This window comes from Megascapheus bottae, chromosome X, assembly GCF_031878675.1.
Source record: "Megascapheus bottae isolate mThoBot1 chromosome X, mThoBot2.hap1, whole genome shotgun sequence".
In the NCBI taxonomy this organism is placed as follows: domain Eukaryota; kingdom Metazoa; phylum Chordata; class Mammalia; order Rodentia; family Geomyidae; genus Megascapheus; species Megascapheus bottae.
In genome coordinates, this window is record NC_143547.1 from 90,762,431 (window position 1) to 90,788,121 (window position 25,691).

At 38.8% G+C, this 25,691-nt stretch overlaps 1 protein-coding gene across 1 annotated transcript; it reads right to left on the bottom strand.

Moving 5' to 3' along the window:
- Nucleotides 1-10,221: 10,221 nt before the first annotated feature.
- Usp26 (ubiquitin specific peptidase 26) lies at nt 10,222-20,177 on the bottom strand. Its single transcript, XM_090327173.1, has 2 exons — nt 20,167-20,177; nt 10,222-15,710 (listed from the first exon to the last, which is right to left on the bottom strand). Exons 1-2 carry the CDS (start codon nt 20,175-20,177, stop codon nt 12,983-12,985), a joined length of 2,739 nt encoding a protein of 912 aa, XP_090183299.1. The 3' UTR covers nt 10,222-12,982.
- Nucleotides 20,178-25,691: the final 5,514 nt, after the last annotated feature.

A 25,691-nucleotide genomic window follows, 5' to 3' on the forward strand; every position in this document is an offset into this window, starting at 1 on the left:
CCTTAAGAAAACAGAATCTCAGCATCAGGGCTCAGGACCTGAGTTCACAGGATGGGCACTCAAAAAATGGTGAAAAGGGAGAACGTGTGTTTTTGAGAGTTGGTAATTGTTCATCAAATTGGAAAACATTAATGCTGGCCTCTAGGTAGACCCACAAGTTAGTTGGAAGGCAAGTGTTTTGTATTATTAGGCTAGTCCTTCTAATGCCAATTTGGTCTCCTAACCATAAAGCAAGCCTGGAATACAGATGTCCCTTCTTAACTCTTGTTTACAATTTAAGACTATGTAGTACTACTTTCTCCTAGGTTACATCCCAAGTGGTTATCTCTTCTACAATTAGCAAGTAGAGAAGGAACTATTTTTGTGTGTTTAGCAGACTAGGAAACTGAGGCTCCCAAGTCAAATAACGGTTCAGGAGCCCCAGGTGCTAGGCAGATTTTCATTAGTGACTGCTGGATCTTGATTTAGCACAATGGTTTGTAGTGAAAACAAATATAGTCACTTGTTTTCCTTTATGGAAATGCAATAAGCCCCCAGAGACAGTGTGTGAAATGTACTATCAACTTTTTACATCTATTCCTTCAGCTCTGTAGTTTTTCAATTTTAAGCATAACACCTCAGATCCCAGACACTTCAGTTGCACTTACAGATAATTGCTTGTAAAATGAAAAGGGCAAAAAGAAAATTAGGAGCTTCTAAAAGAGGAAGCTGAAAAATCCTATAGAGATGATAATCATTTTCAATAATGGTCGTAATTATCACTAAAGGATAGTTTCTGCTTAGCAAACTCTTCATTGCCTACTTTTCCTTCCCACTGCTGAACTCAAGTTCTCCCTTAGAATTATTAATATGATCCCAAGTGGAAAAATACAGCCATTTAGAGTAAATTCAAACGATCCATTGGACTAAATCAAGTATGTCATCTCTCTCTCCAACTCTACAGTGATTTGAGAATCCCATCTCTAGCCTCTTTTCCACAAGAAACCAAGGATAGAAGAGCCGTACTTAGAGAGTACATCTTGACATTATGCTTTCTTTTTTTCCCTTTTTTTGCCAGTCCTTGGGCTTTCTCAAGGCTAAAGCTCTACCACTTGAACCATAACACCATTTCCGGCTTTTTTTTCTATGTATGTAATACCGAGGAACTGAACCCGGGTCTTCGTGCATGCTAGGCAAGCACTCTTAGCACTAGGCCAAACTCCCAATCCCAATATTATACTTTCTATCACTGAAAAGCTCAGTAAAGGAAAGTTCCAGTTTAAAAAAAAAAGAAAAAGAGAGAAGCAAAGGGAAGAAGTAGTTTAAGTAGTTTAAAATCTGATACTTACCAGATGTCCATGGTTCACACTTAGAATCCTAACTGCTCAGAAGGCTGAGATCTGAGAGTCCTCGTTTGAAGCCTGCCAGGGCAGACAAATCCAAGAAACTGTTATCTCCAATTAATGAGCAAAAAGTTTCCAGTGGGGTGTGGCTCAAGTCAATTGGTAGAGCACCAGCTGTGAGTAGAGAAGTCAAATGATCCAGGAGCACTGGTGACTCATACCTGTAATCCTTAGCAACTCAGGAAGCTAAGATCTGAAGATAGTGGTTCAAATACAGCCCAGGCAGGAAAATCTGTGAGACTCTCATCTCCAGTGAACCACCAGAAAACCAGAAGTGGAGCTGTGACTCAAAGTGGTAGAGCACGATCCTTGAGCAAACGAGCTCAGTGACAGTGTGCACACCCTGATTTCAAGCTGCATGACTTACCAAAAAATGGCAAATGAGTACTCAAGTTCCAGTACCAATACCTCCACACTCCTTCACACAAACAAAATGATACTTGGGGCAAAGGCAGACTTAGTGGTGCAACTAACTGAAGGGTGCTAATAAGCAGAGAGGCTTTGAAAACAAAATTGACACAGAAGTGAACTATGAGAGGAGAAAAATTGACCCAAAGCAAAAATGATCAATTACATAATAAACCAGACTACTACATACACAGAAGCTGAAGAACAATGAGCTTGCTTTTTACTCAGCAGAATGGAAAACTCTCCTTAAAGCCATGTAACTAAGCAAGCTGCATTTGAAGAAGGCCAAAGCAGATTGCCTGCTAACTAATAACTTGAGTGCGCCCTCTATTGGCGGGGCTAGGAAGCATCACCATTACATTAAACCCTAACAAAAGGCCAAGGAATTGATTCTCCCTTCCATTCCAGCCCCTAGAGTGTGAAATTGCATAGTACTTCAAAACAGTTTCATTTCCAGAGCACAGCTACTGGTGCTTTGCAGAAGGCAAGTGAGGCAAAGCCTCAAAATACTTTTTTTATATCTTCTTCCTGTTATTAATTCTGAATGCCAGATATTATTTTTCTGTGCGGTGAAAAGGTACCTAAGTATGTGACTGTAAGTTAAAAATAGGAAGAGAAATTAGGTATTAGCAGCTTTTCCATTTTCATCTGTGTGTTAATTTTTTGCCTGAACTGCTTGAACTCAGGCAACGTCCAACCTTTTGCTTATTATTTGGAGATAAGAGTCTCTGAGATTTGTGTGCCTCAGCTCTAGCTGGTTGGCCTCGAAGTGTAATTCTCAAGGTCTCAGCTGGGATTATATGTGTGGTCACCAGCACCTGGCTGTGTGATAATTTTTTTCTTTGCCAGTCCTGGAGCCTGAACTAAGAGCCTGCACACTGTCCCTGAGTTTCTTTTGCTCAAGACTAGTAGTGCCCTATCATTTGAGTCACAGCACCACTTGTGGCTTTTTCTGTGTATGTAGTACCAAGGAATCGAACTCAGGGCTCCATGCATGACAGGCAAGTACTCTACCACTCAGCCACATTCCCAGCCCCTGTGTGTTAATTTTTAATGTAACTATGGGCAATGTGAAGCATTAATGCAAGTCAAAATGTTTCAGTGAACAAGTTTCAGTAGTTTGAACTCTCTAACAATGATAAAGAAATGTGTAACGTTTTTTCTGGATACCAGTATTTGAAACTTCATATTCGCATCAATTAGGTATAGGAGAGGATTTTATTGTGACATGCATTTATGCATATCATGATCAAGAGTCCCCTCTCCCCCTTCTTATGCCAATCTCAACAAGCTTTATGATTCCATTTCCACATACACATAACATGTTTTATCCATATCCTTACCCTGGTCCATATGCCTTCCCTTCCCTCTGGTTCCTCAGCCCCAGACAAGACACATTTCACCATCCTGACACTCATTTTTCATAAATGAATGTTACTTCCTCAAACACCATTCACCACGGTATTTCACACTTGCAGTATGCTGTACATTAATTACATTGATCGTATGTGTGTATTTATATCTGTCTTTATTTAAAATTGAATTATCAATGTATGAGGAAAAGTGGGTGACCTTTGTCCTTCTGAGCTTGGCTTACTTCACAATATAATGGTCTACGGATCAAAGGATTTCCCTGCAAATGACATAACTCTATATGTTTGTGTTGTGGGTCATGGGGCTTGAACTTCCTCCTGGGTGCTGTCCCTGAGCTCTTCAGCTCAAGGCTACTGCCCTACCCTTGAGCTAAGCCCCACGTCCTGTTTTCTAGAGGTTAATTGTTGGTAAGTCTCAGGTCCTTTTGTGCCTGGGCTGGCTTTGAACCATGGTCCTCAGATCTCAACCTCCTGAGCAGCTAGGATTACAGGTGTGAGCCACTGCACCTGGCACTCTATCCTTTATGGCTGAATAATACTCCATTGTATATATGTAGATTTGTTACTGACAACTCCCCCCCCATTAAAAAAACATGCAAAAGCTAATGGAAATGGAGAATAACTACAGACATTTTGAACCCTAGACACTCTGGGTAGGCAGCCAGGCACAAACGTACTTACCATGCACCAGAGAACATACTGATAACTCAAGTCCTCTCACAAGCTGTGGGTTCACATGATTTCCAAGGCCATGTGGCAATGGGTATAGAGAATAATCTCTGAGAGAGAAAGCAATCACTGCATCAGGCAAGCTGCCCATACTTCCATTACTACAAGCTATTCTTTTCTAACGCAAATCAGCTAACCATCTCTTCACTGAAAAGATTAGAAGGAAAAGGAGATTAGTTAGTATGAAAATTCTCATTGAATGTCTTTCCTTCATAGGTTTTTAAACCTTTAGATCTGTTAAATGTCAAAAAAAATTTTGGCGCACCCACAACAGGTAGATAAATGTATGACTTGAATTTTATTTTATTTTTATTTATTTATTTTTGTCAGTTGTGGGACTTGATCTCTGGACCTGGGCGCTGTCCCTGAGCTCTTCAGCTCAAGGCTAGTGCTCTACCACTTGAGTCACAGCGCCATTTCTGGTTTTCTGGCAGCTAACTGGAGATAAGAGTCTTATTGACTTTCGTGCCAGGCTGGCTTTGAACCTTCAACCACCCGCACCCAGCTTATTTTTATTTTTTTTGCTACCTATGCTGAGGCTTGAACTCCTATCTCAGAGCTTTTGGCTCAAGGCTAGTGTTCTACCACTTGAGCCAAAGATCCACTTCTGGCTTATTGATGGTTAGAGATAAGAGTTTCAGGGACTTTCCTACCAGGACTGGCTTTGAACCATGATCCTCAGATCTCAGCACCTTCCTGAATAGCTAGGATTACAGGTCTGAGCCACCAGCACCCAACTCTTACTTTTAAATTTTAAATGAAATATTCTAGGGAGGGGAGGAGGGATTGAAGTTTTTAGGCCATAGTATGAAAGGATTTGTTTGTGTTCAATTATTTCTTCACATTACAGGGTTGGTGAGTGTGGTTTTTGAGTTGTTTTCCAAGAAAATATGTTTAAAAAATCACTATTTTCTGAAAACTGAAAATGAGAAATTTACTACCTCAACAGTCAAACTGGATTTTGATGGAAATAAAAGTCATGATGACATTGAAATAAAAAAATTCTTTGTAGTTAACAATATGAGTACATGCTTTATTACAATAGCCAGAGTTCATTTGAACATTTCTGCTTTGCAGTGTGCACCATTGAGTTTCAGCGGTAGAGGGCACTGGAGAGAGATTGCAGGAGGAAAGGGCACTGAGCTGTGGTTTCTTCCCTCTGCTTCCTTGTGGAATGGTTAGTAAGAAGTCTGTGAATGGAGAACTTGGAACAGACATAGACTGTGAAGATATTAGGTAAACAAAATGATACACTCTTTAATTCTCCTTCTTTCTCCAACCACCTGTGCATTTATTCTATGGGCCAATGAACAGGGGAGAAGCAGTGATGGAGGACCTGCAGAGGCAAATTCTCCTGTAGTTTTGTATTGTGAGCCAGATGGGAAATAAGTCCTGCATGTAGCATTATCTCTCAGGAGGACAAGCAAGTCACCTGTCAGGAGACTGATGACAGGAGACCTCTGTCACCACAAATGGGGCAAATATTTGTCCTCTCTATATAATAAAATCAAACAATGCCAGCCACTGATGGCTCATGCCTGTAATCCTAGCTATCCAGGAGGTTGAGATCTGAGGATTGTGGTTCAAATCCAGCCCAAGCATGAAACTCTGTGAGATTCTTATCTCCAATGACCCACCAGAAAACTGGAAGTGACTCTGGCTCAAGTGGTGGAGTGCTAGCCTTGAGTAAAAAAAGCTCAGGGACAGTGTCCAGGCCCTAAGTTTAAGCCCCAGAACTAACACCCCCCACACACAAATAGGACAGTTGGGCGCTGGTGGCTCACACATGTAATCCCACCTGCTCGAAAGGCTTTGCTCTGAGGATCAAGGGTTGAGGCCAGCACACACAGAAAAGTCTGAGACTCTTACCTCCAACTACCCCCCCCAAAAAAGCAGGAGGTAGAGCTTGGCTCAAGTGTTAGAGCACTAGACTTGAGCACAAAAGCTCAGACCATGAGTTCAAGCCCCAGGGACCAGTACCAAAAAACTATGAGACATTCTACATTTTTATGCAACTATTAGACCTAGCCCTTCACCTAAGAAGCCCATTTTCTCACATATTTTGGTAACTTTCAAGGCTGAATTCAGTTATCATGTCTGTTTAAGCTTAAGCTAATCAACCAAGGCCACAAACATCTCTGTCCTCTGTAATTTTATTCCTCAATGTTCTCTTTGTTTCCATAGTGTCATCCTTTGTATTCTCATATATATACATCATAGACTCAAAAGATCATTAGTTCACTGAGTTGATTGCAGTCTGGTCTAGCCTGGTAGCACTGGGAATGAATGAACAGCTAGATGATTGGTTGTCTCTGTGGTAGAGAAGTGAGAGGATGGACTTAAAAGTTGATATTCTTGCTGCGTACCAGTAGCTCACACTTTTAATTCTAGCTACTCAGGAAGTTGAGACCTGCAGATCAAAGTTTGGAACCAGCCTAGGCAGCAAAGTCCATGAAACTCTTATCTCCACAGTACTAAGCCTTAAACAACAATAATAAAATGCATAGGGACAGTGCCTAGGCCCTGAGTTCAAGGCCCAAGATCAACTCAAAAACAACAAAAAAGTTGATACAATTATTCCAATATTTTCATTGCCCCTGCAGAAATGCATCCAATTTTTCATTCTCAGCTAGATTACCCACTTTGACTCATTAGAAGAGGTAAAATGCTAAATTAGGGTGGTTTTTTTGTGCCAATCCTGGGGCTTGAACTCAGGGAGTAGACACTATCCATGAGCTTTTTTTGCTCAAAGCTAACACTCTATCTTAGGCCACATCTCCAACTTATGGCTGTTTCTTTTTTGGTGGTTAATTGGAGAAAAGAGTCTCACAGACTTTCCTTCCAGGGCTGGCTGTGAGCCATGATACTCAGATCTCAACTTCCTGAGCAGCTAGGATTACAGGTATGAGTCACTGGCTCCCAGCTTCTTTTTTCTTTTTGTCTGTTTCTTTAGAGCAGGGTACGGGAGAGTTTGTCCTTTATTAATTTTTCATTGTTATTATAAAGGTGTTGCACAGAGGGGATTCCATTTCATAAGTGAGATAATGAATAATTTCTTTTTGAACAATGTCACCCCTCCCTTACTCTCTCCCAGTTTTGCCTCCTGTTTCTGCCTACAAGTTGGATAGGTCCTTTTCAACATAGTGTCTAGTGAGTACCACTGCTGCATTTGTTCAACCTTTGTCCCTCCACTTTTGTTGTTGTTTAGAATGCAAATGGTTTATTGGGTGAAGAGCATGAAGGCAGCGGAGAAGGGAAAAGAGAAAAAGAAAAAAAGAAAAAGAGCTTTCCCTCCACTTTTGTGCTCTCCTTTACCCTGCTCCAAAGAAACAAACAGACAAAAAGAAAAAAGAAGCTGAGTGCCATGACTCACACCCTTAATCCTAGCTGCTCAGGGGGCTGAGATCTAAGGATCTTGGTTCAAAGCCAACCTGGGCACAGAAGTCCATGAGACTCTTATCTCCAATTAACCACCAGAAAACTGGAAGTGGTACTGTGGCTCAAGTGGTAGAATGCTAGATGTGAGCTGAAGAGCTCAGGGACAACACCCAGCCCCTTAGTTCAAGCTCCATAATGGGTGCACATGTGTGCACACACACATACACAGCAATATGAAACCATATGTATATCAGCTGTATAGATCTGTATTTCAGAGGCTGGGCATTTTGTTACATGTAGAAAATGGCAAACTGGTATATTACCATTGAGAACTGTGGATTGAATGTTAAGAGATATTAGTACAACAGGCAGAACTACAGAAATGCTTTCCAGAAATATCAGGAGCTTGTGATTCATACAAATCCTATTCTTGAAGAACTGCTGGGTTGTCTTTTTTTTTTTGCCGGTTCTGGTATTTGAACTCAGGGCCTGAGCACTGTTCTTGGGCTTTTTCCTCAAGGCTGGTGCTCTGCCACTTGAGCAACAGTACCACTTCTGGCTTTTCTATGTATGTGGTACTAAGGAATCAAATCCAGGTCTTTGTGCATGCAAATCAAGTACTCTACCACTAGGCCAAACTCCTGGCCCAGAACTGCTAATTTTATACCATAAAAATTGTCACCAATCGATAATAGTTCCTGCAATAGTGAGGCTGAATAGCTGGTTGAGAGTTTTACTTAGTAATCTAATGAAATACTTCCCCAGGATGTTACCTTTAATATCCTTAATACACTTGTCATGAAATTTTGTTCCTAAGAATACTTTATCCCGTAAAAATTTGGGATTATAATGCAAACTGCAGTGTTGCTCATTCTCTTCTGAGATTCTGCATTTAACATGTGATGATTCCTTGCATTTGTTATTCACAGTAATTTCGATGTTCCTGTGCAAATATTTTGTTAATCTATAACCTGCTAACTCTAAGAAAACAAATTACCACTCCCCTTTATTACATAGGCTAGCCTCATCCATCAGTTAAAAAGCCTTAAGAGCAAAATCTAAATTTCCTAAAGAAGAAATTAGGCTTGAAAATTACCATCATTGCCCACCTGCCAGTTTGCCTTATGGGCTTAACTGACTCTTGCCCAAGTTTCCAGCATACTGGACTGCCCTATGCAATTCAGACAAAGACAGAAATCAACAAGACAGAGAGTTAACAATAGGTAAAGAGATAGAAATACTCATCATAAGGGATTGGCTTGTGTGATTAGGGAAGCTGAGAAGTCTGATCTTCCACCTAGAGGTTTAAAGCACAGGAAAGTCAATGGCGTGGTTCCAATACAAACTGGAATCCTCAAAATCTGGGAAGCAAAATGGTGGGAGTATGCTTGGAGTCTGGTGGTTCAAGAACCAGGTGCTCTAAGAGCAGAACATGGGCATGGCAAGTATGCCTTTTTCTGCTCTTCAGAGACTTAACAAATTGGATAATTCCCTTTATTGTTGGTGAGCATGTTTTTTGTCTACTGATTTATGTGCCTTTTAGAATCATCTTCATAGAAACACCTAGAACCAATGTTTTACCAGCTCTCTGGGCTGGCAATTATCATACCAGCTCTGTTTGTGTGTACAAACATACTCATACTCTATTCTGTATCATACCAGCTCTGTGTGTGTGTGTGTGTACACGTACAAATATACTCATACTCTATTCTGTTCCTCTGTTGAACCTCATGGATGAAACTCAGTACATTTGTAAGCATGCCTCATCGTTCTAATAACAAAAGCTAAAAGTAAGTATTCTAAAATCCTACCTACTTAAGAACAAAACATCTTTCTGTAATGATTCCTCAACACAATCTGAATGATCAACAATGGCCTATAAATGAGCCTTATAGTACCCTATGGTTACATCCATTCTGTAAATGATTTAAAAATTAAGAGATGGGGCCGGGAGTTTGGCCTAGTGGTTAAAGTGCTTGCCTAGCATGCATGAAGACCCGGGTTCGATTCCTCGGTACCACATACATAGAAAAAAGCCGGAAATGGTGCTGAAGCTCAAGTGGTAGACCTCTAGCCTTGAGAAAGTCCAAGGACAGTGCTCAGGCCCTGAGCTCAAGCCCAGGACTGGCAAAAAAAAAATTAAGAGATTCTGTATTTCCAGACCTTCATGGCCCTGTATCAGGATTAAGACTAAATCCTCCCTAAAAAGCAGACATGGACATTCTTGATGATTTAGTCTGGCAGAGTACCTCCTGTCTCTCACACAGAATACCTGGCATGCCTTATCCAGTTCCCCACACTTCCCAAAGTTCTTCTTAACCAAGTTATGTCATACTTTGACCAGGGTTGTTTAATCATTGTGTATACTTGTGTCCCCAGTTTATTATTTATACATATTTACACAAATGTCTGCACCTGCAGCTTTACTGCTGCCTTTTTGTTGCATGCTGGTACTATGTAGTATACCTCCTTTCTCTGCCCTTCCAGTGTCTCTAGTTGATGGATAGACAAGTGGTCACTCTTGGTATTTGAACTCAGGGTCTAAAATCCCATTGCAGGTTTTCTGAGTTGTACCAGAAAAAAAAATGCCCTCTTTACTGCTAGCACTGTGGCTGGTCATCCCTGGATGGAGAGAAAAGATAGAATGAGTTCCCACTGCTGACAAAATGAAGTTTTTCCCAGATAGTTTTTCTTGTATTTTTAAAATTTTGCCAATACTGGCTTTTTAAAAACTGGTAAGGTGGAAAAAAAGTATCATAAGCATGGTTTTCAGATACCCATTTGTCCACCTAGCAACTGGATGGGAACTTGAACCCTTTCTTTCACATGCTATTTCCATGGATCCATAAACTAAAAAATCAATTTATGTCACACTAAATAGCCATTGTATTTGTTGAAGAAATACTTCCTTTTATTTGAAGTAACAGTATAACATGTGCATAATACACAACTCAAAATTTCCTTTTACACACAACTGATGGGAGTCTACCCAAGATGGTCCCTATATACCTGCAACTCCTTTATTGTAAAGGTGATATACAGAAAGATTATAGTACATTAACTTTTTTTCACTTTTCAGCCTCTGTATGTAATACACAGAACATGTGAACATACAACCAATTTCCTATTACACATTATTGAACAACCATCTAATATGTAGAACTCCTCCTCTTTCTCTTCACCTTCCAATATACCGTACCTAACAAACATTATGTGACTAATATACAACCACTCAGAATTTCCTTTTACACACTATTAATGGAGTCCACCCAAAATCGTCCCTGTCATAACTCTTCTCTCTCTTTACTTTTCAGTCTACCTGACATACCCATCTAATAAGTGGAACTCCTCCTGTCTTCACCTTTTAATCTACCCTATCTAACAGTATATGACTAAGATACAACCACTCAGAATTTCCTTTTATGTGTAACTCCTCCTGTCTCTTCACTTTTTAATCTACCCTAACAGTATATGACTAAGATACAACCACTCAGAATTTCCTTTTATGTATAACTCCTCCTGTCTCTTCACCTTTTAATCTACCTTATCTAACAAACAGTATATGACTAAGATACAACCACTCAGAATTTCCTTTTACACACCACTGATGGGGTCCAGCCAAAATTGTCCCTGTATATACATATATATATATATATATATCCGTCTCTTCATCTTCCAATATATTCTACACGTGGAAATACAAAGTACTTAAGAACATGTTCAGCATATAAACTCTATTCTAAAAAAACTAAATCTCACCTGGTCTAATCATACTCCTCTAAACAAGTCTTATACTGCTGCAAAACTCTACTTCCAAAGTCTATGTCACCAGCCTCACATCTATTGTAAAACGAGGCCAAAATTTGACATTTAGAAACCAAACTCACTCGTTTTACCTCCTCTGAAGGCAGCTCCAATCTTGTCTTCTGCTGCTCAAGTACTACAGAGTACAATCTTGGAGATAATATATATCCCTACAATCTTCAAGTATCATTCAAATCTACTCTTACACATACTACATTTCCAACAATAGAATCCTCAGGCCTTAGGGGCCATTTCTAATTTTGTTATACTACTAAATTCAAATTTGCCTCTTTGAAAGTCACTAGTATGAGAATATAAAAAACCAAATCCTTAAGATGAAAACAGTTGCACTACATAACTATGCCTTGTACACAGAAGGGAAATCTCAACGGTAGAATTGAACACCATTCCCTGTATGTGACTTGAAAGCCTCACAGTACAAGTCATACGACAATTATTAAATCCTTGGGTTATAAAACATGTTTATGAATACCAAAACTCCAGAATCCATGCCAATTTTTTTCATATAGGATTCTTTTGCTTGTTTAATATTAGTGGTGCTAAGGCTCAGGCTTACATTGGCTACTAAGCTCTCTACTACTTGAGTCACACACCAGCCCTTTTTGCTTAAGTCCACAGTGTCTTCCTCCTTTTGCGTGAAGGTGGTCTTGTACTATGATCCTCCTACCTAGCCCTCCTAAGTAGCTGGGATTCCAGGTGGATCCATGGTTTTTCCCCTTTGTGATGCAGTAGCAAGTCCTGTTACTGAAGTCTTTCAAATCCTGAAAGTCCATCACCAAAGGAACAAAAACACTGCTCTATGGTACAAAGATGTAGAAATATGGATTTAGTCTTTCGTTAACTGTAGCAAGTTGTGTTCAATGTTCTGCAGATGAGGTCCTGGTAAGCAAAGTTCCTTTTAGGCAATGCAAATGTTTCTCTGACAATACTGAAATGCCAAACTGGACTTAGATAACCAAGGACCAACAACTTAGTAAGAATCAAACAGGAAAATCAGTCCGATCATTTGGGAGCAAATCAGCTTCTTCATCCTCAAGATTAAATTCTGAGCATAAATGCATAGCCACTTGGGGGCATTGAGGAAAAGGCTGGCTTTTACGGAAACCCAACTGCAGACTTGACTAGTCATCTATATATGCTCAAGAAGAGTCAAATGGTATCAATGACATTTAGTGATTATTGTCAGTATCGAGTCTAGCTGGTTGCTTCCATTACAGTAGTAACATTTTTCTACAAAACCATGAGCAGAGGAACAGTAGATTTTCTGCACGCATGTTGTTTCTGTGATGATGAGATTGTACCCAGGACCTTGCACATGCTGGATAAATGCTCAACCCCTTAACAATAAATTCCCCTCCTATTTTTTATCTTAAGTTGGGAAAAGAAATATACACATAAAAGAAACAAAAGCATAATCAAATCTGTACAAAGTAAACAATTACAATGTCTAACAACAAAACCTATCACAATACTCTACAGACTACAGTAGTGGTTCTAACTTTAGGAAGCATCAGAATCTCCATCATATTGCTGCCTTTTGCCCTGAATTTCTGGATTACTATTCTGCTATGAACTCCACAATTCCAGCTTTCTAATGAGTTCTTCACTGCTTCTGATGTCACTGGCTTAAGTAGCATGCTTTTAAAACCAATGCAGTAGTAGACACGGAAGGTGCAGTTCTAGTCTTCTGGGAGTTAAAAATATCTACTAGTCAGAACTGTGGAAATGAGGTTTATCAGTACTAGATTTTCTGGTGTAGTATATGTTTGAACTTTGGTCCTGGGCTAATCATTTCAAAAAGATCTCTAGTTAAGTGTTTTACAATTCCCCTCACAGGGAGGAAATAGGGCAGTCATGGAGATCTGAGCATCATGGAGTCTGTTCCTCTTACTCCTTCTGAGAGGACTCTGCCTTTTGGCTAAACCTATGCAAATCCTTTCTCCTCTCCAACAATTCTTCAAAAGTTTCATTATACATGTAAAAGAAGATATAACCAGTGCAAATCCTAGCTTCCTGCATGTTGACCTCAGGAATACCCATTACATGTAGGTCATTGTAGGTGAACCACTTCCGCCTATTAAAATTGTAGGCATCACTGATATAGTGGCCTGAATGGGGGCTATTTCCAATATGGCTAATAACACCAAAAAGCCTATAGGTGTAAGCAGCATCATTATCATCATTTGTCATTGGATCCTTGGCTTTTGATTCGTTCTTTGTGACATTTCCAGACTTCTCAGGAGAATTTGCTGGACTCTGGGAAATCAGGTGAGCCTTCTGGTCATTTAATTCCCTAGGCTTGTTGAGGTTTTCTTTAAGCCCACGGGCATTTGACTTTAAACGGCTTTGAGTAAAAGCTCGAATGGCTTCCTTCTGCATTCTTATCTTATCACTTATCCGGATTGGTTGGCACTTATTTTGGACTTTGTCTGGAATAATAGGGTTATCTTCAACTAAATCTCTCCAGCATCCACCGAAACTATGCAAGTCAGATTCCATTGGTGTATTTGTCTTCTCATATTGGTCTAGTTTTGGACTTTGAGACAATTCTTCAACAAACCCATCTGCAAGTGAGCTGCTGGAGGGTTTAGCTTCATGCTTTTGGGCCAGAGAATTTGAAACATAGTTCTGATATTTCAAGCCAGCTGATATTTCTTCTTCAAGCAGATCTTCTTCAAGGAGCTCTTCTTCAAAGGACAGCTCATCTCCTGAGTCACTTTTATCAGTGTCTTTTCCTAGGTCGTTCTGCTTCTCTTCACTACTTGCTCCTTGAACTAAGTTTGCTGATTTGGATTCTGTGTCTGATCCTATGGGTATATCCACGAATTTTGTAGTCAATTCTGAAGGTTTTGGTGAATTGAATAAGTCGAAAGTCATCTTCTGAAAATCTTTTAATAGCTGATTATCTCTTTTATGCCCATTCTTGCTGAGGGGAGAAGGTAGTTTTGTGTTCCTATTGCAATGAGGAGACAACTTTAAAAATTTGGAAATAATAACTTCCTGTCTATCCTTCTTTAATGACTGAATTTCATTAAAGCTATAGCGTTTCAGATGAATAACAAGGATTCTGGATAGCTTACTGAGTTTGTGTACTGCAACCGATCTGTTGTGCTTGCATTTCTCACACTTATATTCAATCTCTTCTGCACTAAAGAAATGGTCAAGAACATACTGAATAGACAAAGGACGTGTTTTCATTCCTTGGGGAAGATTGATGGAGAGATAATTATTTGGGTCTGTCTTGAGAACAGCATTTCCACAATATTTACAAAAAATAGAGCGTAGCAACTCAACCTCAAAATTAGTGACAACTGGACAAAAAGGCCTTTGGGGTTCAGCGTTATCAGCAAAAACCTGTCTAGGTAAAGTTCCTTTCCCACATTTATTTTTTGTTTCCGGAATTGCATTTAATTTTTGTATGGTCTCCTTCAGCTCATCCAAACAGTGACTTAAAAACTCATGAGCATCATTCTGCATGTCATTAGAGAATACCTTTGCTACTACTGAAATGGCAATTTTAATGTCTACAAGTACCTTCTCCTTGGCTTTCATGTTAAAAATATCTTTCAAAAAAAGTATCTGTGTCAAGTACATGCTGAACGAATCATGGGGTATTTCAGACCATGGGTAGCCTTGATTAAGTAAATCATTAATAAATGGTGTCACTGAACACAGACACTGTAAAACTGCATTAATGTAACAGGTATTTCCCAAATTGGGGAGACCACGTAACATCTTCTCTGGATACATTGAAAAAAACACCTCGAATTCATCCCAATCTACACCATTCTCATTACAGCTGGATCCAAAAAGATAAGGCAAAAATTTTTTCACAGGTTGAAAAGCAGTACCCTTTAGGCAAATGTTTTCAACAGAATTGGTTACAAATGAAAAATCAATTGCGGATTTCTTTTTCTTTTCCATCTTCAATGGATCATCTGAACTATTTTCACACTTGAAGGACACTTCCTTAGATTTTACTTGTCCTATGAAGCTACTGTCTACCAAGAAGCCCTTGTTTTCATTCTGGTCTAAATTGCAAGATAGGGTTCTCTTCCTATTCTCAGGTTGCTTTTTGAGTAACTCTTTACTAATAGGTGTGGATGGAAACACAGGCATCTTTGGAACAAGTGTTTTAGCTTCGTTGGCTACCTCAAAGGATTCAATATTTGTTTGCTCAGAAACTTGGTTCTGTGAAGGCTTATTGATCTCCTGTGTAGCTGTAGTGTCAGAGGTATTCTGTGAAGTTGTGCTCTCTGTGGTTGGGCTGGATGTCATGGAGGGTTGAAGTTGGTTTTGCTGGACTCTGTCCAAGAAACTCTTCAACTTTTGGGCATCCTGGTACGACAATTTTTCAATAATCAAGAAGTCATTATTTTGAAACGTTAAATGCAAGAGATACTGGTTTTCTTCACAGGCTCTAAGAACCACACTTTTAATATTGTCACTTAGTAGCAAAGTTTTAATTTTTCCACTGCTAAAATAGAGCACCAGCTTTATGTACTTCCTTCCTACCACTGTTTCAATGAATGCTTCTTTTGACATAGACATACATGTCTTTTCATCCCACATTTGGACAAAACCATGTACCAGTACTGAAATCACACTATACTCTCTTTACAAGTAGAACTTTCATTTTTCTAGATTTCTGAAAATCTTGAAGATCTGATTGTGTCTGTCCCTCTCCACCTAAAGAGACAAGGCCAAAGAAATAGTTAATCAGTTCTGTATAATGATCTTAATTCTTCTCTATTATACTACTGTATACCACATTGTCGTATATTTTAATTATACTATATTGTCTTAAACTCCTATTTTTCTGAACATCTTTTTTTCTTTCATATATTTTTATTGTATTTAATAGAAGGGTTACATTATATTCGACAGAAAGTATATTAATTCACATACATTGATACCCTTTCTCATGTCTTGGTCCCCATTTCCCTCCCCCCACCCCCACCCCTCATCTTTTTCCCCCCTTCCATATCCAATTTCAAATAACCAAATACAACTATATCCAATATATTAGATAACAAAGTGATACCACCCTGAATGCGCCCGATCTCATCTGATATCTAATTCTTTAAACTGAGTAAACCAAGGCCTTTGAAAGCCATGCACAATTGTAAAAGGGTGGAAGTCTTGGTTCCCAAGCCAATTTGTACTACTGAAAAAATAAAAATCAAGGAAAGTTATTTCAACTGCCAGAGCAATACTAGGATAAAACTGAAACTACTTCTGTATACCAAATCTCCTTTCTACAATATGTATTCCATTCTGGTTAATTTCTCTACTTGAACTGATACCATGGTATACACTAAAGACATTCAGAATGGAACTACAAAGCATGCTGAAATATCTCAGGTGTATGTACACAACGTGCTGATGTTCCTGTCACAGAATCACCATAAACGGCAAACCCAGTAAGTAAATAAAGTATAAACACTGCTTTGCATGAAATCTCATGCCTATAATCCCAGCTACTCAGGAATCAGTGGTAGAAATACTGAGGTTCAAGACTACCCTGAGCAAAATAACAAACTAGTGAGACCCTATCATCAAAAATAATTCTGTAGCTTACAATAGCTCACAACCCAGATACATAAGGTCATCTAGGATGAGGCTAAATGAAAGGATCTCCAGGATATGGAAACAAGATGTTTATCTTGTGTGATTGCTGTTCTTAATGTACTATGTTATTTCTCTTCCCTTTTGTTGCCCTTTGGTTAATCTCATATTGTTGCTGTATCTGAGTTTTTACCTCTTATATTGTATATACGGTTATTTGATTATTTGAAATAGGAAAGGGAATGGTGGAAAACAAGATGATTGAAAGGGGGAAATGGAGAAAAAACATGAGAAGGGGTATCAATGTGTGAGAAGTAATGCTTTCTTATATATCAACAATACACAAATAGAGAAAGCAAGAAAAAGATCTCATTTGCAATAGCCCCCAAAAGAATAAAATATTTAGAAATTAACCAAAGATGTAAAGGAATTATTGAATGAAAATTATCAAAACCTAAAAAAGAAATCAAAGAGGATAGCAGGAAATGGGAAGACATCCTATGCTCATGGATAGGGAGAACCAACATACTGAAAATGGCCATACTACCAACATTGATATACAATTTCAATACAATCCCCATCAAAATCCCAAGGACAATCTTTACTGAAATAGAAGGTTCATGTGGAACAACAAAAGAATTGCCAAAGCAATTCTAGGCAAAAAGAGCAATGCAGGTAAGTATTACAATAACAGACTTCAAACTCTACTATAGATCCATAATAACAAAAACAGCTTGGGATTGGCACAAAAATAGACCAGAAGATGAATGGAACAGAATAGAAGATCCAGAAATAAAATGACATGCCTATATTCAACTTATATTCAACAAAGGAGCCAGAGATATACAGTGGATCAAACACAGCCTCTTCAATTATTGGTGCTGGGAAACCTGGGCAGCCACATGCAAAAAACTAAAAATTGATCCCAGCCTGTCGCCATGCACAAACATTAACTCAAAATGGATCAAAGACCTCTTAATATCAGACCTGAAACTCTGAAACTGCTACACGACAGAGTAGGAGAGACACTGGAACTCATAGGCAAGGCAAAACTTCTTGAACAGAATCCCAGGATCACAATAGATTGGAAAGAGACTTGACAAATGGGACTACCTAAAAATGAAAAGGTTTCTGCACAGACAAAGACATAGCTATTAAAGTAGAAAGATAGCAAACCAACTGGGAAAAGATATTTACCAACAATACATCAGACAAATGATTAGTATCCAATATCTACAGGGAATTCAAGAAACTAATCCCCCCAAAACCCAACAAACCAATTAGTAAATGGGCAAGGGAACTACATGGATTCCTAGAGACCTATCAAAAGAGGTAGAGAGAGGTAGAGAGAGAGAGAGGTAGAGAGAGAGAGAGAGAGAGGTAGAGAGGTAGAGAGGTAGAGAGGGGGGGAAGAAACATATGAGAAAATGCTCATCATCCATCGTCATAAAGGAAATTCAAATAAAAACAACCCTAAGATACCACCTTACCCCAATCAGAATAGACAATATTCTGCACTCAGACAATGACAAGTGCTGGCAGGGATGTGGAGGAAAAGGAACCCTACTGTACTGCTGGTGGGGATGTAAACTAGTAAAACCACTCTGTAAGACAGTTTGGAGGTTCCTCAAAAAACTGAAAATAGACCTCCCCTATGACCCAGCCATACCAGTCATAGGCATCTCCCTTGAGCATCGTAAGCCAGGATATAATAAGGATATCTGCACAGTCATTGTTCATCGCTGCACTATTCACAATAGCCAAGTGATGGAAACAACCAAGATGCCCCACTACAGGTGAATGGACACACAAAAAAATGTACATATATACAATGGAATTCTACATAGTCACCAGACAAAATAATGGCATTCGCTGGGAAGTGGGTGAAACTAGAGCAAATCATGCTGAGTGAGTTAAGTCAAGACCAAAGGAACAAAAGGCACATGGTCTCCTTGATAAGTGGATATTAGATCCAAACAGTACAAGAGTGATGAATCAATTCTCAGGTACTCAAGGTCATTGATATGATCTTAAGAAATATAAATATAACTACAAAGACATAAACATCAATGATGGGATATATACTCTAGAGCCATAATGTTATATGGACTTATATGTATCTATGGCATACAAACTCTCAGCTTAATTTTACTTTTGTTCTTAAATTTATGTGCCAGTGATTGCATATAAATCCCATTCTTAAAAACTTAATTTGTTGAACTTGATGTTTGAAATATGATGTGAAAAAATAAATGTTAATAAAATCTTTAAAACAAACAAGATATAACAAATTAGTGAGAATTTATTACAAAGAACAAGCCAGGAATAGTAGTACAAACCAATAATCCCAGCTACACGGGGGCACACATATGGTTTATCATTTTCACTACAGTAGTATTGGGCAAAAGTACAAAACCCAATCTGAAAAATAAATTGGAGCAAAAAGGGATAGGAGGTTCTCTACAAATGGTAGAATACTTGCTTAGCAAGCACAAAGTCCTGAATTTAAAACCCCAGTATTGTCCAAAATATAAACAAGCCAACAAGCAAATAAGAAAACTACCTGTGAGGATTCTATTTTGTGAGAGTATCTAGTCTAGTAAAATTAATGAGCATACTGGGTGGGAATGCACTTGGCAAGTGAGAAACAGAAAGCAAGCCAGTGTGGCTAGTGGAACAGTGAGGACATATGGCAAGTTGTGAAAATTTTCTGAAAGAGCAGGAGAGCAAATGGACCAGTAGTCACTCGCTGAGTAGTACACTAAGCACCAACGGCAAATTTAGGCATGCAAACGTATGGTAAGACCAATCAACATTTGGTTTGCTCTGGCTACATTCAGCTGCCCAGTTCCCATGGTGCAGCTATGTAATAGGCAGTCTTTAGTTTAACTTGCTTGAAATTCTGCCATTTCTAAGTAACCAAGTAGGGAGAAATGACAAGTATCAACCTAAAACAGGTGAAATGGAGATGAGCAGAGACATGCAAAAAGGTATCAAGAAATATTGAGAGGCGTAGGTAGTAGCATCAAGGGAGCATGAGTCTAGCTCTTATTTCAGTAGCTTTAATTGTGCCCCCTGCTTCTAAGCAGCTGTCAACTACTTGCAGACTTCCTTCTCTCATTGTCTTCCCATCTTCTTTTTTATTTTTCTATTCATTCTCACTTTGGCTCCCAAGCTGGAGCAAATAATGGGAATGGCCAGGAGAGTTGAATGTTAAGGGTACAGGGACTGGGTTAAAGGCAAGCAGGATGAGATGTAGGGGGTGGGGAGGCAGGCTGGCAGAAGGGGAGAGGGAACTATTCCCTCCCTTTTTTCACCCTTCCAAGTTTAGGTTAAAGGTCAACACATCAAGAGGCACATTGCCTCTAGAGCATTAGCAATTAAATCCCGTCATTATGTTTGGTCCCAGCTTCAGTGTGCAAGGCTTTTCAAAATGATTGGATCAGGGCAGACTCTCTTTTCTCTTTTTCTGGTTTAAAGGTGCATTTCTGCACTCAGCAAACGTCCGAGTCATTGTGTAGCAGAGAAAACGCCATTATTTTGCCTCTTGACACACACTGCACATAAATCTCTCCATAGGAGGCCCTGACCAAAATGGGAAGAATTCTCTAGACTAGCAAATTGTTCCCATGAACCATTCAAGCTTTGAACCCTTTCTGAGAGACAGACTTGGCAGAGCATTTTCTTATTCTTTAAAAATAATTAGGCTCCCACTATTAATAAGATGTAGCTGCTTAAGGAAACACAATGTAAAGACAATTTCCCAAATGTTAAATATGAGTTCATTAAGGCTGTAGTTTCATCAGAAAGTGGGTACTGGCTACACTGAAATCATCAGGCTGCCTGGAAATTAATTATTTTTGTTCGGTTATTGCAAACCTTCCAAGTGTTTTTGCAGTTCTTTCTGCTAACTATGGTATTCATTTCCTCTTAATGACCAAAATATTTGTTGATATCTAGTCAACTATGGACATCAACTACCATCTAGATCCAAAGATGAAGCAGTAAAATAGTCCTGTTCAAACATTTTAAGATAAATAAAATTCAGTTTGTGTTAACCAGAAATGCTTCTGTTTCCTGCCATCTCCACTTCTTATGGTATTTCTATTTTGCCTAGAATTTCTTAGTATTTCTCTTACGCCTGTTTTGGTTTCTGCCCTTCTTTTAAGGCTCTGTTTGAAAGTCACTTTGTTTAGACAATTTCCAGGTCAGATATTTTCCTGTTGTGAATTCATGAAGCAATCACTTTAAAAAAAATTACTAGTGTTTGAAATGCTTAATATCTAATATCTACAGGGAACTCAAGAAACGAATTCCCCCCCCCAAACCCAACAAACCAATCACTAAATGGGCAAGGGAACCAAACAGAGACTTATTAAAAGAACTGTTTAAAATGGCAGAAAAGCATATGAGAAAATGCTCATCATCCATGGTCATAAAGGAAATGCAAATAAAACATCCCTAAGATACCACCTTACCCCAATAAGAATGACCATGACTTTGAACTCAGACAGTGACAGATGGTGGTGGGCTTGTGGAGAAAAAGGAACCCTACTGCACTGCTGGTGGGATTTTAAGCAAGTTCAGCCACTCTGGAAAGCAGTGTGGAGGTTTCTTAAAGAACTGAAAATAGACCTTCCCTATGATCCTGCCATACCACTCCTGGGCATCTATCCTGAACATCATAACCCAGGATATGATAAGGACACCTGCTCAGCTATGTTCATCTCTGCACTATTCACAATAGCCAGGCAATGGAAACAATCCAGAAGCCCTACTGCAGATGAATGCATACAGAAAATGTGATGTGTGTGTGGAAATCTACAATGGAAATCTACATAACAAACAAGATAAAATAATGGCATTTACAGGGAAGTGGATGAATCTAGAGTGAATCATGATGAGTGAGACAAGTCAAGACTAAAGGAACAAAAGGCACATGGTATCCTTAATATGTGGCTATTAGATCCATACAGCACAAGAGCGAGGACTTAATATTTGCATACCCAATGCTATGGACATGGTATTGGAAATATAAATGCAACTACATAAACATAAAAATTTATGACTATAGACAATGTTTTATCGCATAGATTAATATATGTATCTGTGACATAGAAACCCTCAGCCTAATTTTAATTATGTTCTAAAATCTAAGTGCCAGTGATTGTATATAGATTCTCTTCTTGAATGCTTGTTTAAAATACATTATTTGAAATATGATGTAAAAATCGTGTGAATAATGTGAATCAATGTGAATAAATTCTTTAATAAAAAATTACTAGTGTTTGAATTCAGGACCTCAGGCTTGCTAGGTCGGTATTCTATCACTTGAGGCATACCCCTAGGCCTTTTTGCTCTAGTCATTGTTTAAGTAGGGGTTCACACGTATGCTTTGAACCACAATCCTCCTATTTTATGTTTCCCACATAGCTGGGGTGATAGGTGGTGTACACCACACCGCATTCAGCATCCTAATGTTGATGAGCCAGGATGTACCTGATCTCTTCCTGAGTAGCTAGCATAAGCCACTATGCCTAGCTAGCAGTCACTTCACCTGTGTTACCTTGCACTACTACTCCAATCATTAATTAATAGATATCAGACTTATCCAATGCATAGTGAAATCTTACTTTGTCTGGAGCAATAATGAAATTGGATAGAAAAAAATCTTTTAAAACTGATAACCAAAGAATTCTCATAGGTGTTAGAGACACAGCTCAAAAAATGGATTGCCTAGCAAATTCCGAAGCCCCAAATTCAAGTACTACATATAAACACACAAATGCACACAAAATTTTCATTTTTCAGAAGAGTAGTGCCCAATGTATTTTTAAGGGGCTGATGAATGAGCTAGACTGTTATAAAACTATCAACTATGCTGCTAGGATCAGTCTAAATGAGACAGGTGAGGCTCAGTCAGTTATCTATCATATTTAAAATGCATATATACTTTAATAAAAAAGGTTTTGTCCTTAAAAATATTTTCAGCAATCAGAATCTTTTTAAATTTTGTAAAAACCTATACAATGAAACATTGGCAAAGGTACAAAACTCAGTAACTACAATCACATTGAACAAGAATTATGATGTGGGTGACAAATATAGTTGAAGAGTTCACTATGATAAAGTATTTTCATAATCGGTAATAATGTAGCATATCCCTTATCCTATTGACCAAGGCAATTTGGGGGAAGATACCTAAGACTAGGAATTCTTTTCCAAAGAGAGGTGAGACTCCATCTCATACAGGGGGAGAGGGATAGCAGGTATTTACAAAATAGGTCAAATGTATAAGTGTGTAAGCCAAACTTGTAAAGTTCAAGAGTGATTTTTACTCTGGAGCTGGAAAAGGAACAAAGAACATGGTGCCTGAGTGAAACAGTTCATGATACTTCTACTTCCCCTATCTAGAGAGGAAGTGGTTCAAGATTCTATATCCTGACTAGAAGATAACCAACTAGAGTACAACCTCCTGAAAAAAAATCCCAAAAGAAAGTGTGTCAACGAAAGATAAGCTTTTAAGAAAAAAAGTTGGATTGAGTTTTGCAGAGTCAAAATTCTCAAACATACACAACATGTTTTTGTCCACTTCCTGTATTGGTGAAAATTAATTTCACTAACTTTTTTCTGTATTAATAATCTACCCTATAAATTCTTGGGTCTCCTTTCCTCTCCTCTTGTCTTTTCCAAGTATGACATTCCAATCTCCACCAACCTTTTGGACAAATATCCACAGTTACAGAACAGCATATAGTTACAACAAACCACAGTACAAAAGAGAACAATTCTGCCTCAAGGCAGAGACATATCAGCAAAATCGAAAACAAGTGGGATTTAGTTTAAAAGTGCCAGTTAAAGAAGCTCATTTACATAAGTTGTCAAGAAAGCAAATTGCCACTTGGTTGGCAACCAAGAAGTACACCTACCCTAGGATATCATATTAACTATCTTTATGCACATGGTGACAATAGGGAGTGATGTTGCGGTAGAACTTTTCTTTTCTAGTCCTGGACTTGAACTCAGGCCAGAGCACTATCCTTGGGCTTTCTCAAGGCTATAGATCTCTACCACTTGAGCCACAGCATCATTTCCAGATTGTTTTTATATATGTGGTACCAAGGAATTGAACCAAGGCTTTCATGTATGCTCTACCACTAGGCCAAACTCCTGTCCCGCTGTGGTAGATCTATACTCTCTAAGCACAGAGCAGCTAGACAATATTAAAAGTAGCTAGACAATATTAAAAGCAAGTCCTATAACCAATTTCAAAAATAAGGCAGCTGGGTGCAGTGGCTCACGCCTGTAATGCTAGCTACTCAGGAGGCTGAGATCTGAGGATAAGGTTCAAAGCCACCCCAGGCACAAAAGGACCTGAGATTCTTATCACTGATTAACCTCTAGAAAACAGGCCTTGGGGCTTAGCTCAAGGGTAGGGCGGTAGCCTTGAGCTGAAGAGCTCAGGGACAGAGCCTAGGCAGAGTTCAAGCCCCATGACCCACAAAAAAATAAGGCAATATGAAGTATAAAATGAACACAGGCTAGACCACAGTTGAAAGGAAATGGCCTTTGTTTTAATTCCTTTATGACTCCCTGGAGGACTGACAGTAATAGAGTGGCTAGTGAGTACTGTGGGGCAGTTAACTTGGTATCTACACAGTAACTCAAGATAGTAAGGAGAGACTGATGGGAGTCAGTTTGTGCAATCAGAAAAATAAGTTGCAGGTACACCTGAAAGATGAAGATTTTGAGATGCCATTGAATTGAGAAACTTTAAGCATTAAACTGTGCTGAGAGTCACTAGATCTAAAATTTATTTAATTAAAAAATTAAGGCAGTGTTGTAGAAAGTTTAAGTCTTTTGGAGCGAATGAAAATGGAGCTACCAGGCACACCCAGGGATCTCTTTTTCCTCCCACAACTGAACGGTCAGGAGTGTTTTTAAGCTCACACAACACAAGGGGGAGCTACAACATTTCCCTTTCCAAGGTAAAGAAATGTTGACATCAATTCACCAACTCAGTTTTAATATTGTTAAAGCTAAATACAACATAGGCCTAGTAAGAGGGGTGTGAGAATTTGTGTTTGGAAAGTAAATATGAAAATATATTAAATACCCCAAATGCTACAACAAAATCCTGCAAAATACTTTCAAAATATCAATGTGTCTTAAAGAATCAGTTTCCTGAACAGGAAAATTGCAAGAAAAATTCAAGTTGCCTTAATTTTAACTTGCCTTGAAATATATCAAAATCTAAATCATACCTACAGAGGAAGTGATTTTCATCCATCTCCCTACTTAAGTTGCTCATTCAACAACCAGATATTTTCCTTCTTTTCTGCCAAGTGTGAGTATGTGTGGGTGCATGTGTAAAAGATAAGGAAGAGGGAGAAAAAGAAGACAAAGAACCATGGGGAGAAGGAAAAAGAGGGAAATATAAACTACTACCCCGAATCCATAAATTTATACCCAATAATCACAAATGTTGTGTCCTTCATAGATATACCATTGACCCAATTAATAGCATACATGGCTCCCTAAAATTTTGCCTCTGTGACATGAAAGTGCTAAGTATCTAGAAAACAGTGAAGAGTACAGTAAGGGTAAGAACCCAAGCCATACTTCCCACATGGTTTATAGCTTTCATTAACATATTTGCACTTCTACTACAGATACTTATCAATATTTTACTGTCCAAATACTCTTGCCCAGGAAGATTTACATTTCAAATACCTTACTTGTTCATTCTAACAAGCCTTCAATAAAAGTATGATGTGCTGAGTAGAATATCCTCTTCTAGTACTTATATCTTGACCTCCAAAAGCCATGATGTTATAAACTGTGGCCCTTTTGGGAGGTGATTGGGTCATGAAGGATAAGTCCTTTTAATTTGGATACATGTCCTTGTTAGACCACAGGGAGTGAGGTAGCCCTGCCCACTATGGGAACAAGCCCTTATCTATGAATCAGGAAGTGTTACCTTATAAGACTACCAAATCAGCCAACAATGGACTCTGGACATTCCAGT